The sequence below is a fragment of the Sesamum indicum genome, linkage group LG10 (genome assembly GCF_000512975.1).
Source record: "Sesamum indicum cultivar Zhongzhi No. 13 linkage group LG10, S_indicum_v1.0, whole genome shotgun sequence".
In the NCBI taxonomy this organism is placed as follows: domain Eukaryota; kingdom Viridiplantae; phylum Streptophyta; class Magnoliopsida; order Lamiales; family Pedaliaceae; genus Sesamum; species Sesamum indicum.
Window position 1 is genome coordinate 13,684,316 of NC_026154.1, and position 12,656 is coordinate 13,696,971.

General features: G+C 31.3%; 2 protein-coding genes across 4 annotated transcripts in view; both read left to right on the top strand.

The window, feature by feature from the left end:
* Positions 1 to 4,723, top strand: part of LOC105172470 (flap endonuclease 1) — a 5,595-nt gene extending 872 nt beyond the window's left edge. Inside the window, exons 4-18 of one of the 3 annotated variants that reach the window (XM_020697277.1) lie at positions 104 to 163; positions 271 to 324; positions 422 to 470; positions 624 to 671; positions 1,290 to 1,355; positions 1,511 to 1,561; positions 1,838 to 1,957; positions 2,052 to 2,136; positions 2,711 to 2,792; positions 3,071 to 3,188; positions 3,275 to 3,331; positions 3,441 to 3,487; positions 3,572 to 3,626; positions 4,118 to 4,320; positions 4,409 to 4,723. In XM_020697277.1, coding sequence (XP_020552936.1) covers positions 104 to 163; positions 271 to 324; positions 422 to 470; positions 624 to 671; positions 1,290 to 1,355; positions 1,511 to 1,561; positions 1,838 to 1,957; positions 2,052 to 2,136; positions 2,711 to 2,792; positions 3,071 to 3,188; positions 3,275 to 3,331; positions 3,441 to 3,487; positions 3,572 to 3,626; positions 4,118 to 4,291 — 1,066 coding nt within the window. In that variant the 3' untranslated portion in view covers positions 4,292 to 4,320; positions 4,409 to 4,723. Of the gene's footprint in view, positions 1 to 103; positions 164 to 270; positions 325 to 421; positions 471 to 623; positions 672 to 1,289; positions 1,356 to 1,510; positions 1,562 to 1,837; positions 1,958 to 2,051; positions 2,137 to 2,710; positions 2,793 to 3,070; positions 3,189 to 3,274; positions 3,332 to 3,440; positions 3,488 to 3,571; positions 3,627 to 4,117; positions 4,321 to 4,408 lie in introns of those variants that run through there. The other 2 variants (XM_011093912.2, XM_020697278.1) reach the window with 2 other exon arrangements.
* Positions 10,267 to 12,101, top strand: LOC105172471 (germin-like protein 5-1). Its single transcript, XM_011093913.2, has 2 exons — positions 10,267 to 10,520; positions 11,421 to 12,101. Exons 1-2 carry the CDS (start codon positions 10,418 to 10,420, stop codon positions 11,957 to 11,959), a joined length of 642 nt encoding a protein of 213 aa, XP_011092215.1. The 5' UTR covers positions 10,267 to 10,417; the 3' UTR covers positions 11,960 to 12,101.

Genomic DNA, 12,656 nt, shown 5'->3' on the forward strand with positions numbered 1-12,656 from the left:
TCAAATTTGAACTAATAAAACTTCAATCTGAAAAGCATACCATCATTATTGAATGCAGACACTATGCTAAATCAATTTTGTGTTATGCTGATTCTTTTTTCAGTCATTTGCAAGGGATGTTTGCAAGGACAATCAGACTTATGGAAGCTGGAATAAAGCCAGTGTAATTTGTTTCCTTTCCTTGTTCTCTGTTCTCGTAATTTCTGCTGTACTTTCATGTGTGAAAACCTTTGAGCTTTTTCCTGAATGCACTGACCTCTGTGATATTAGCTACGTTTTTGATGGGAAGCCTCCTGATTTGAAGAAACAAGAGCTTGCGAAAAGGTATTTGGTGCTTCATTTGGGCTCATCATTTTACCTTCTCTCAATCGTTGAGTATGGTTGATGGTTGCTAATTGAGACCTTAGTTTGGTGAATGCAGATTCTCAAGAAGAGCTGATGCCACTAAGGACCTAAATGATGCTCTAAAGGTTGTGTACTATGACACAGTGTTCTTGCAAACCAAACTTCATCTCTGTCTTCCTTATATCACATCTGCTCCCTCTGACCAACCCTGTGACAGTTCTCTTCTCATCGTTTTCTGGTTGACAGGATTTCTAACAGATAATAATTTCTCATTGCAGAATGGCAACAAGGAAGATGTTGAAAAATTTAGTAAAAGAACAGTAAAAGTGAGCATCTGACTGTTTTTTCTCTTTTGTCCCTTAAATTTGCTAGTATTCTCTGATTTTAGGGGATGGTTCATGATGCACTTGGGTGTTTAATGAATAAATGTATGGCCATCCTTCATTTGAGGTATTCCAAGTAGGTAGTTTCTAGAAAATTGAAGAAACTAATGGCTGTATAGAAAAGTGAGAACGAGCCTGCAGATTAGTATTTACACCAAAAAAATTCTAAGGAAATAGTGAAAGAGAAATATTGTTTATCAATAACTAGAGAATGTGCCCTTAGCCTCTTATGTACGAAAAGTTGTCTGAGTTCTCATATTGCTTATAGTAGTTATTTGAAATTAGGAAGCTGGGCCTTATCAAACTCTAACAAATAACTTATATAGGTTCTATATATACACGACCTTTCCCTATTTCTTATAAAAATAACTCAGTCTCATTGAAGTTAATGGAACCACCCAAGAGTCAGCATGGCATCAAAACTGAAATTCAACTAGTTAAAATATGTCCTATGACTAGGAGATGCTCTTATCTTGCTGTGAGTATGATGCCTTCAGTTTTTTCTGGGTAAAGCTGTATATTTGGCAACGATTTGTGGACAGTTACTTCTTATTTATGCAGGTCACAGAACAACACAATGAAGACTGCAAAAAGCTTCTTAGGCTTATGGGAGTACCCGTGATTGAGGTGATATAATAGAATAATTTCTTTAAATTTCTCTACTTTGACATAGTTCATGTCTTTATGCTTGTATATTGGTTAGGGAAATCTTCAGCACCCTTCTCTTCTGAGGAAAAGTACTTTGCTCGTTTTGATAGTATTTTTCTTGGTAACCTGCTTAGGCTCCTTGTGAAGCAGAAGCACAGTGTGCCGCACTTTGCAGAGCAAACAAAGTAAGTATATTGCATTCCATGATTATCGGATAAGATTATAAGACAATTCACCTTGTAAAGAAGTTTTTGAAATTTTACACATCTATCTTGTGAGAAAGCTGAGGAGTTTAATTTGACAGGGAACATTTATTTCTTCTACATTAGGATCATTTATAGGTTCATGACTTCAGAGCTGTACTTGAAAAAAGATATGATTCCACCTAAATCTATGCGCTTGTGTATTAAGTATTCCTATTGTGCAGTTTTGAAGTGTTTCTAAGTTTTATTTCAAATCAGGTTTTTGCTGTGGCCTCTGAGGACATGGATTCCCTAACTTTTGGAGCTCCAAGGTTTCTCCGTCATCTAATGGGGCCTAGCTCCAAAAAGATCCCAGTGTTGGAATTTGAAGTCTCAAAGGTACAGAAGTTATTGATTAATTCGAAATGCTTCACCCCCTCCCCCCCCCCCCCCCCCCCCCCCCCTTCTTCCATGATTCAGTGATATGTTACAGGTTTTGGAGGAATTGAACCTCAACATGGATCAATTTATAGATCTTTGCATTCTCGCTGGATGTGATTACTGCGACGGCATAAGAGGTAATATTGTTTTGCTGATGATGTTCAGGGACTAACTTATCTAGCTCTATATGAAGCAAATGAGTTCCTGTGTGAGTTATGAAGCATGTCATTGGTAATTTTGAAAAAAGATTATCCCTGAAATTTGGATATCTTTGTCTATATTAGGAGAATATTTTACAGCATGCCCTCCCTTCAGTTATGTATTAAACCTGTCGTTAAAACAATGGATTAACTAGGAAAGGCTTGTAGTAGTATGAACTGAATTGTGCTTCCCAGCAATTAAGAATTTATCGCGGATATGAAGGACCATGGTCTAATTAAAGAAGAATCAGATGACCCTGGTCTGGCTAAGTATGTAATCCTGTGATTTCACATCTACATGTATGTGTTGATACGTTTTCTTGTGCATTCACCCACCACAGACATAAGTGTATACCTTTTCTTCCCAGCCCAATTTCCTAATACCATTACTATTCCCACCCCCAGGCTCCGTGGTGGTGGGAGGTGGTGTGTCTGTGTAGATAATCTCTTCTGCGTAACAATTTACATCAAGATCAGGGTAGTTTAATGTGAGCTGTCTTCTATTTCCCAGGTATTGGAGGAGTGACTGCTTTGAAACTAATTCGCCAACATGGCTCAATCGAGCACATTCTGGAGAATATTAATAAACAAAGGTGCTTCATACATTTTTCAATAAAGCTGGTTGATGGGATTAATTCAAGTAGAGGATATGCTCTTATGTTTCATTTTTAAGAGATACCAATTCCACCCACTTAAATTGGAATAGAGCACAGTCCGAGGGTGTTTTATATATCAACATCCAATTTTGTATGTGATGAGATAATCATGTAGCTAGTGACTCCTGAATTCTTTGAGATACAGTAGTGAAGTAATATAAATAGGAGTAAATGTTCCACAATGAAATGTTTTGTAATAAACCCTGTTCATGTAGATACCAAATACCAGATGATTGGCCATATCAAGAGGTTCGATTGCTCTTTAAAGAACCATCAGTTTTGACTGATGATGATCAACTTGAACTGAAGTGGACCGCTCCAGATGAAGATGTGGTTGACTTTGGCAAAAATCTTGTTTTGCTCATTTCCCTTTATGGCAATTCCATGGTGTACGACTTATTTTCTTATTTTCCTTTCAGGGGTTGATAAGCTTTTTGGTAAATGAAAATGCATTCAACCACGATAGGATATCTAAGGCATGTCTGCATTGTTTTTATGTTATAGTGACTTTCCTAGCCCAGCCCTTTACCATTAGAAAACAAAAACCTTATCAAATTGTGGCTAATTATATTTTGATATATTTAGGCAATAGAGAGGATAAAGGCTTCCACGAGCAAGTCGTCCGAGGGCCAGTATGAATCCATTGACTGAGCAAATTAAATTGGTGTTTTACCATTTGAGATGGCACCACTTTCTCAAACTAGTTTCCTGAACAGGTTAGGATCATTCTCCAAACCAGTTGTTAGCACGTCGGTGACTGCTAAAGGAAAGGTACAATTTTCTTCCCTTGCCATTAATTAAAACTCTTTCTGCTTGATTTGGGATTAAACATTTTCAGTTATGACATTGTAATAAAACCTGGACAATGAGTTCTTTTAAATGGATGTTTCATATCATTTTCCATTTGTTGTTCCCTTGGTAATCTAGGTCAAATTTGCTACTGCTTGTTACCTTAGTTTGCTGCGGTGTTACAATAATAGCATGAAAGCTATCTCATATAACTTTACACGTTGGCCCCAGCTCATTCATGATGCTCATAATTTTATGTGTGTTTATCAACGCTGTCCCCTTGTACCCTAAATTCTTTCAAAGTGGATAAAGAAGTTCTGTTTCTCAATGTTCATAGTCTCACGTCTGTTTCTTAAGGCTGTTTCCTCCAAAGACCATAAGATAATAGATGAATAAATCCCATGGACTGCTTTTTGGACTTGTACGAAACTCTGTTCTAATTGGTTACAGTGATTTTTGGAACTGGCGAACAGGTAACTAAATGTGTTCTTACAGTTCCAAAACCAGTAACCAAGCTTGTGAGGTACTCTACTGGAGCATCCTTTCGTTCCAGACCTAAAGTCATTGGTAGCATAGCTCCTCCATCTGTAGATCTGGGCTCGAAGCAGTCCATGCCGTTTACCAGAAGCTTATGCTGTGGCTCATGAAGCTGAAAAGCCACATTAGACCTGGATCGGTAACCGTTTTGTGCTTTAGTCAATTCAGATGATAGTAAAATATTGTTACCAGTAGTAGTTTGTATTAAAGATGACATTTATTTTCAGGTAGCCAGAAGTACGCTGCCGCGCAACACATGAAAGATAATAATGGACCTTCAATATTTACTAGAACTCCCGAAGAGTGCAGAGTAGTCATTTTGGGCACGTTCATACCAACTTATTTATGAGTTCATGGTCTTGTACAAGGTACTTATCAAATTATTTTTAATATTTTTCACGGAAAACATTCTATAATTCAAAATATTGTTTTCTTTCATTCTTTTAATTTTGGGGAATGATTAAATAGCTTGGTGTAATTAAGAAACCTAATATGTATTAAGTTGGTGTAAGGTGATGCTATAATATAACTTGTTAGTCTTAGCTACTTGGCAATAGTTTCCTTTCCTGCTATTTGCTTGTAGTTAAGTGGGGAAATAATAATTTTTCCCTTAACTTGGGATTTTTTCACTTTTGATTTTATTGATTACGAAATTCTCACTTTTGATCTAATTGACTACAGGATTCTCGCTTTTGATCTTCTAATTTCTAAAAGTAATACTTTTGCTCTCATGATACATTTCTATTAGATTTTCTAATGAAAAATGCCACGTACTTAGTATGTGGCTATTATGATCTTCACACTTTTGGTCTCATGCATTTGCATTTAACTATCACGTGTTTTTTTTTTTGTTAAATATTTGATGCGAGGTGCAATGTGACTGAAAATGCTATTTTTTCTTTTATAGTTATGAAACTAAAAATGAAAATTTTATAAATTAAAATTAAAATTGATAAGGCCCTAAGTTACGGGACAAAAATTACTATTTGCCTTATTTAAGATTACCATTGACCTCTACGTGTAGCACTTTTCCAACTCTACATATTACTATTGCATGAAATTAGTTAACAATATAGAGGAGAAAACAATGAGAGAAATTATTTGTTTTTCTTTTTGTTATATATCGAAGCAACAATACCTTATGTATTTTTCCTTTTCCGGCCCACCTTCTCTTATATTGGGTTTGAAGAAAATTGGCAACTAGAATACTCGATGTTATGTAGCAAATTCTAATTTTAATCGCCTAATGGGCGTTACATAAAAATATGATTCCTATATATTTAAGAGAAGAGAAAAGTTACTATATATGATAAAATTATGTCTTCAAAGTAAGTATTTTGTAATTTTATGTAGGGATAATTCATTTACACTTTCCATATATATGGTTTATTTATACAAATTATTCCTATTTTTTGTATAATTACATAAACTGTCTTTAACAGATTTGTGTAATGATTTTTGGTGTGTGTATATGTAATTTTTTAAAAAGCATGGGTGGTATGTAGAAATGCTATTGACGCTTCTGGCGGATGTTTGTGTAATTATTCAATTTATAAAAATAATTTAAATAAATAAATAAATTATCGATAAAAAGGTGTAAATGTAATTATTTTTTTTATGTATATAAATTATATAGGATGAGGAGGTGAGATACATTTTTCCTGGATTTAGGTGCTTTAGATAATGGAATTTTTTGGCTGGTCCAAACCAGTCAAAATCCCGATTACATTATGTTTGGAGTCATCAAAAGAAAGTTGTTAGTTTCTTCCCCGATAAACAAAAATAAATTTAATTATTGCGATAAATTTGTAGCTTATCAATACTTTTGAGGGTTAAATACATTTTTCATCCCTGAACTATGTATAAACTACATTTATATCTCTAAACTATAAAACGTAACAAAATGGCCCATCATAATATACACTAATTTCTTATGGCGAAACTGCCCTTATTACACCCCTAAATATCTTTATTACAATCATTTCTCCTAAATATAGTCTGAATTATTATAACTTTTTTATTTAAAATAAATACTACTCAAAATTTATAATTTTTATACTGAGTAGAGAATCTGTAAAAACTCCATAAATTTACAATTCTTATATTTTTTAAACAACTGGTAAAAAATTTACATAATTTTTGCATGCGCTGTTATATATATTGAATTTTTTTTACAAAATACATTATCAATACAAATTTAAACTATTACATCGAACATATATATACTGTAAAATATGCAAATCTATATTATAATTAATTGGATAAAACTTTATAAATTATATAACAATCTTTTTATATCATATTATATGCATTATGTATTGACACATATTTACATATACTTTTTAATATAATTTATTTACTTTGTAAAATATATTTGCATATATTCAGCTTATAAATATTTTTTTGATTCCATAATTTATAAAAAAAATATATATTATAAATATTATTTTTTTAAAATAAAATATAAGTAAAAAAATTTAAATCACTAAAAATAGTTCTGGGAGATATTTTAATAAAAATATATTTTAAGAAGTAGGATAAAAAAGTATAAGAGTAAGTGAAAAGTGCATTTTTATCTTAACAATGTCAAATTATTTTATCAGGCGTATTTTTATTACCTTTCATACTTTAAAAGTATAAATAAAATAAAATAGTTAGTACAGGAGTACAAAATACATTTAACCCCTACTTTTTATGAATATTTAATATGAAAAATTCACCTTCTTTCAATTTCCCTTTTGGGGAAATAATTCCTTAGAATTTGGTCTACCAAAGATGTATAAGTGTTTTGTCATATTTGAATTAATTACAATTAATATACAATTTTAAAAAAATAATCCATGACATAATCATAAATGCCTATATATGTAAAGGAAGAGTGGTTGGTGTTTGGTGTTTGCGTAGGAAGAGAAGAGTCCAATGGCCAATGCCACCAAACATTGATAACTCCAAGGACCAGTTGGTGCTCATTATCTCTCTCACAACTTTAGTATTACTTTAACACTCAAGTGTAGTAAAAGTAACATTTGATTTTGACATATAGCAACTTACTATCCGAATATTGCATTTAACTATAGTTAATTATTATAATTTAAAAATAAAATGTTATGACATACGTTAATTGATCATGGCAGTGGAATGATTATTTCCGTTATTTTTGTAAATAAAATCAAAAACATTTGCTACATTTAAAAATTGTAGCAAATATTTTGATCATAGATAATTCCATAATAAAAATTGATTAATCGTCATCAAATTTTAAGTTCTAGCATTAATTTTATCTGATCGTGATAAATAGTATTGATTTACTATTATTTTAAAATCGTAGAGATTTACAACGTAGAAAATAATCATTTTTTTCTTTAATGTGTTACCTTGTAATTATTGGTGCAAATGAATGAGTCCAGTTAAATAAGATACTATTTAAATTTGATTTACATTTAATCGAAATCAGCCTAGTTGAACTAAATGAATAATATTCAAGTTCAATTTGAATTTTTTTTCTTGATTTTTTTAATTATATCACTTTGATTTAATTTAAAAGCGTATTTGGTTAGAGAGGGGACGAAAAAAAGATTGTAGAGCTTATAAGATACTTAAATTTCCTATTTCTATTTTTATATTGGAGATTATTGACATATTTCAACATTATCAGTTCCAGATGAGGGCTCGGAAAAAAAAGAAAAAAAAATATAGTATTTTAAAAAACATCCCATTTAATTAGGGAGAGGAAATTTTAGGACTTATAATGCCCTTATATCTACAATCAAAATTGTCCGTAATCAATATTTATCAGCCTCCCAAATGTGAGGATCGGATTATTTATTGTAAAATTGTATTCCATCTCCTACCCCGTTTAATATACACTTGCCATGTGTATAAATTTTTTCACTAAATAAAGTACATAATGTTATCTTTATACGTGCGATGAGTATATATTGAATGAAGTAGGACATGAAATACGGTTTGCAATAGAAAATTCAATCCGCTGTTGAAAACTCTCTTTCCACGGTATGAAGTGCAACGATTGAGACCATGTTGTGCAATTTATCGTATGCTAGATGTGACTTTTTCAACTTCACGTTTTGTATTGTAAAACACTTCACTAGTGTAAGGAGGCCTTAGAACTTTCAAGCCACATCAACTCATCATCTGCAATCATTACAAGACATGACATATTAGATTGACACGATATTTTTAATTTTTACCATATCTCTGAAGATTGATGAAACTCAATTCCACATGTTAGATTGACACGACAAGTTCAAGCGGATCAATATTATAAGAAACTCAATAACCCATTTTACCCCTTATGAGTTATGTATGCCCCTTACTTTATCGGACTGATTGAAACAAACCACATCGATTTAATTTGAGTAGGATTGAATACAATTTATCTCTCTATATTAATGAAGATGTGCAAAAAAAAAAAAAAATCCTATGAAAAAAAATGCAATTTATCTCTCTATATTAATGAGGATGCTTACAATCAATTTTTTTTTAAAATTTGTTATAATATTATAATTTTTTTTATTATTTAAAAAATTATTAATAATTTAACAGATGCTTCCTTATGATAGTTCTTTGTAGAGGATTATTTGTTAGGGTATTTATAATTAATTTCAAAGGGGTATTTGAAATTTTTCAAGCAATAAGGGGTATTTGAAATTATGAGAAATCTCATGAGAGCCCGTTGTAATTTACCCAATAAGAAACGAAAATGGGATCAATCGAGCATGTCGTTAAGGTTGTATGAGTGTGAAATATAGGGTTAAATACAGTTACCATCCCTAAAGTATCCACGTCACATTAATTACCCCTTAAAGTATTAAAATTTTCAAAGAAAACCCTAATGTTTACTTTTTAAATTTGAACAGTCCATTTTACCTTTACAAAAATTATTTTGTGAAAAAAAAAGAAGAGATTTTTAAAATGCCAAAATCATAATTTGTTTAATTCTAGTTTCACTTGTTCATCGAGCTTTTTCTATTTTGTAATCCTAAAGTACTTGTGGCTTATTTTATTTTAGTTTTACTTGTTTGTCAAACCACGTTAAAAATAAATTTATACATGCATAAAATTACGATATTTATAAAATTATTGTATATATATATATATAAATATTTTAATTCTATATTTTTTATTAGTTCATCAACTTTTTTGGTTAAATTTATTAATCGTATATTTCTTTGAGTAAATATATAAATATATATGCATGTTTACATTTAATTTGATTTTACAAGAAAGTGAAACTAAAATAAAAAAAGCTCTAAGTATTTTAGGATTATAAAATAAAAAGATTCGATAAACAAGTGAAAATAGAATTAGACAAATTATGGTTTTGACATTTTAAAAATCTCTTTATTATTTTTCACAAGCAATTTTTGTAAGAGTAAATTGGACTTAATTTCCAAACTTAAAAAAGTAAAGATCAGGGTTTTTTTTTTTAAGATTTTAATTATTTAGGGGGTAATTAATGTGGGATGGACTTTAGGATGGTAACTGTATTTAACCCTAAAATATATAGGATGATTTATATTCTTATAATCCCTAATTATAATTTATTTAGACAAACTATCATTGTATTTTACATAATTATATAAATTACTTTGGCGATCATAAAGTAGGGATAATACTCTTTATAATAATGTTGACGTTTTTGGAGGGCGCATGTATAATTTTTTTTAAAAAAAAAATTGTAAATAAACTATAGATGTGGGTGCAAATGTAATTATCCCAAATTTTCTAACCCTTAATTGCTCTTGAATAAATTAGTTACTTAACTTTTGTGATGCATTAAAATGTGAAAGAATTTGGAAAAATATTGGTTGGCAATAAGGGTCTTCATATTTGATGGCATGGAACTAAACTAATGAAGAGCTATAATGAAAAAGAAATGAAAAATTTGCACCTTCCGAGGTGCGAATTCATCCTCATCGCTTCACTTTTGGTCTACGTTGGCATGTTTCGTGCTTCTTACAAGCACAACTTCATGCCACCCTTCTCCTACCCACCCCCCTACCCCCTCCCCACCCCACCCCAGAAAAGTCACTAATATTTAACTCTGAAATTCTTGGGGTTATAAATACTCCCCACCAATTCCAAAAACCCTCCCACCTCTTCTTTCCAAATTCATCCACAGCTGTTCCCTTTGGTTTTTTATCTATCATTATTACAACCTTTTCAACACACACACACACACACATATACATACACTGTTTTTGGTTCTTTCAGTGATGGAAGTGGTGATATTATTGGGTGTTGTGATGATGTTGAGCAGCAGAGTTTGTGCGGATCCAGACATGCTTCAAGATGTCTGTGTTGCTGATCTCACTTCTGGTATTTTTCTTTCTTTCTTTCCCTTCTTGCTGCTTATACTTCAAGATCTCTGTGTTGCTGATCTCACTTCTGGTATTTTTCTTTCTTTCTTTCCCTTCTTGCTGCTTACTAATAAAATATTATGATATTTGTTATGTTAAATTCAAAATTATCTATTCAGGAATTATATATTTATATTTTGAAATTATAAATATTTTAATAAATACCTCTTAGCATATTAGAATGTATTTATAATTTTAAGTGTTTTAAATGTTTTTGAAAAATGAATTTTCAATTATATATAAAACTTCAAAAAAGTCCGTTTTAATTTACATAATTTTATACGTTAAATGTAATAGAAATGTATGATAAAATATTCAATCCATACCTCTTATGCATCCACCATATACATATATGATTATTTACTTTTCATATATTTTCTTTAAAAAAACATATTTCCATGACTAATACTATATTATGAGATAATTACACTTTATTTTTTGAAATTTAATATAATTATATATAAATTTTAAAATTAACATTTATATTTAGTACTCTTAAAATTCGTATTATTTATCGTAATTATTTGAATTATTGATTTATCATTATACATGTATTATTATATGCATTAATAATGGTGCAAGAAGTTGCACCCACCTCACCTACTACTCTTAACTTCACTTCAACTCCTTTCTCAAATTAATATATGTATCCTATTATTTTTTAGTATTTTATTTTATTTTACTAAGAAACTAGTAATTACAAAATATGAATGAAAATCAAGAATTCCAGGCAAAATTAAATTTCATTTTTATTATTATTATTTTGGTATTAGATAAATGTTGCGATATTATTTAATATTTTTTTTATAGGAAAATAGATAATAACATCAGTGTGTGAGTGTGTGTGTAATTTGAGCAGGTGTGAAGGTAAACGGGTTCCCTTGCAAGTCAAACTTCACGGCGGAGGACTTCTTCTTCGCCGGCATAGCTAAACCTGGCGCCACCAACACCACCACCGGATCACTCGTCACCGGCGCCAACGTAGAGAAAATCCCGGGCCTCAACACCCTCGGCGTCTCCCTCTCCCGCATCGACTACGCCCCCGGCGGACTCAACCCGCCCCACACGCACCCACGCGCCACCGAGATGGTGTTCGTTCTATACGGGGAGCTGGACGTGGGGTTCATCACCACCTCCAACACCCTCATCTCCAAGTCCATCAAGGAGGGCGAGGTGTTCGCCTTCCCCAAAGGCCTCGTCCACTTCCAGAAGAACAACGGGAAGCAACCCGCCGCCGTCATCTCCGCCTTCAACAGCCAGCTCCCCGGGACGCAGTCCATCGCCGCCACCCTGTTCGCGGCCAAGCCGGCGGTGCCGGACGACGTCCTGACGAAGGCGTTTCAGGTGGGCACCAAGGAAATTGAGAAGATCAAGTCCAGATTCGCGCCCAAGAATTGATCGATGATGGATTATCTGATAAAAAAAATTAAAATTAAATTAAAAAAAAAAAAACAAAGAAGATTGGAATTTCTACACGTGTACGAGAAATTTCCTTTTTTTTTTTTTTCAATTGTGATCGAAAATAAAATTTGAATTTCTTGAAAAAAAGAAAATTCCATGCTTATTACTACAAGAGGAATTGAGATTTTCCATATTAATTATAGAGAAAAGTATGATTGATTATTTCACTTCAATTATATAAATGATTATGTAATATGTATGTATGTTACAGAAATTATATACATAGTTTGAATTTTAGAATTTCAAAGTATCTGCCGTAGCTTCTATTTTGCAACCAACATAAGTTATCAAGAAAATCGTAAGATTATGAATAGTGACAAAAACGAAGCATAGAAAAAAGTTAAAATTAGATTATTTTAGAAAGACAACTCAAATATTCGATAATTTTATATATATAATAAGTTGCAAATGTCCGTAGAGAATTATTTATAATTTTTAATGTGATTCATCTTAATTTAAATAGTTTATAACTTTTAATTTAATTTAAACAACTTAAAAGTAGAAATTGCAATAAGAAAAACTCATTTTTAAGAACTTATGTCTCAGCAATAAATTGATATATGCTTATTTTAAATGATTGTAAATATTTATATTTTATATTGTATGTATATATATTTATTTATATGAGTGAATT

Bases quoted from the DNA above. Each gene is read 5' to 3' on its own strand.
- LOC105172471 (XM_011093913.2), top strand. From the start codon at position 10,418: ATGGAAGTGGTGATATTATTGGGTGTTGTGATGATGTTGAGCAGCAGA. The intron at 10,521-11,420 runs GTATTTTTCTTT...TAATTTGAGCAG, and splicing joins TGTTGCTGATCTCACTTCTG to GTGTGAAGGTAAACGGGTTC.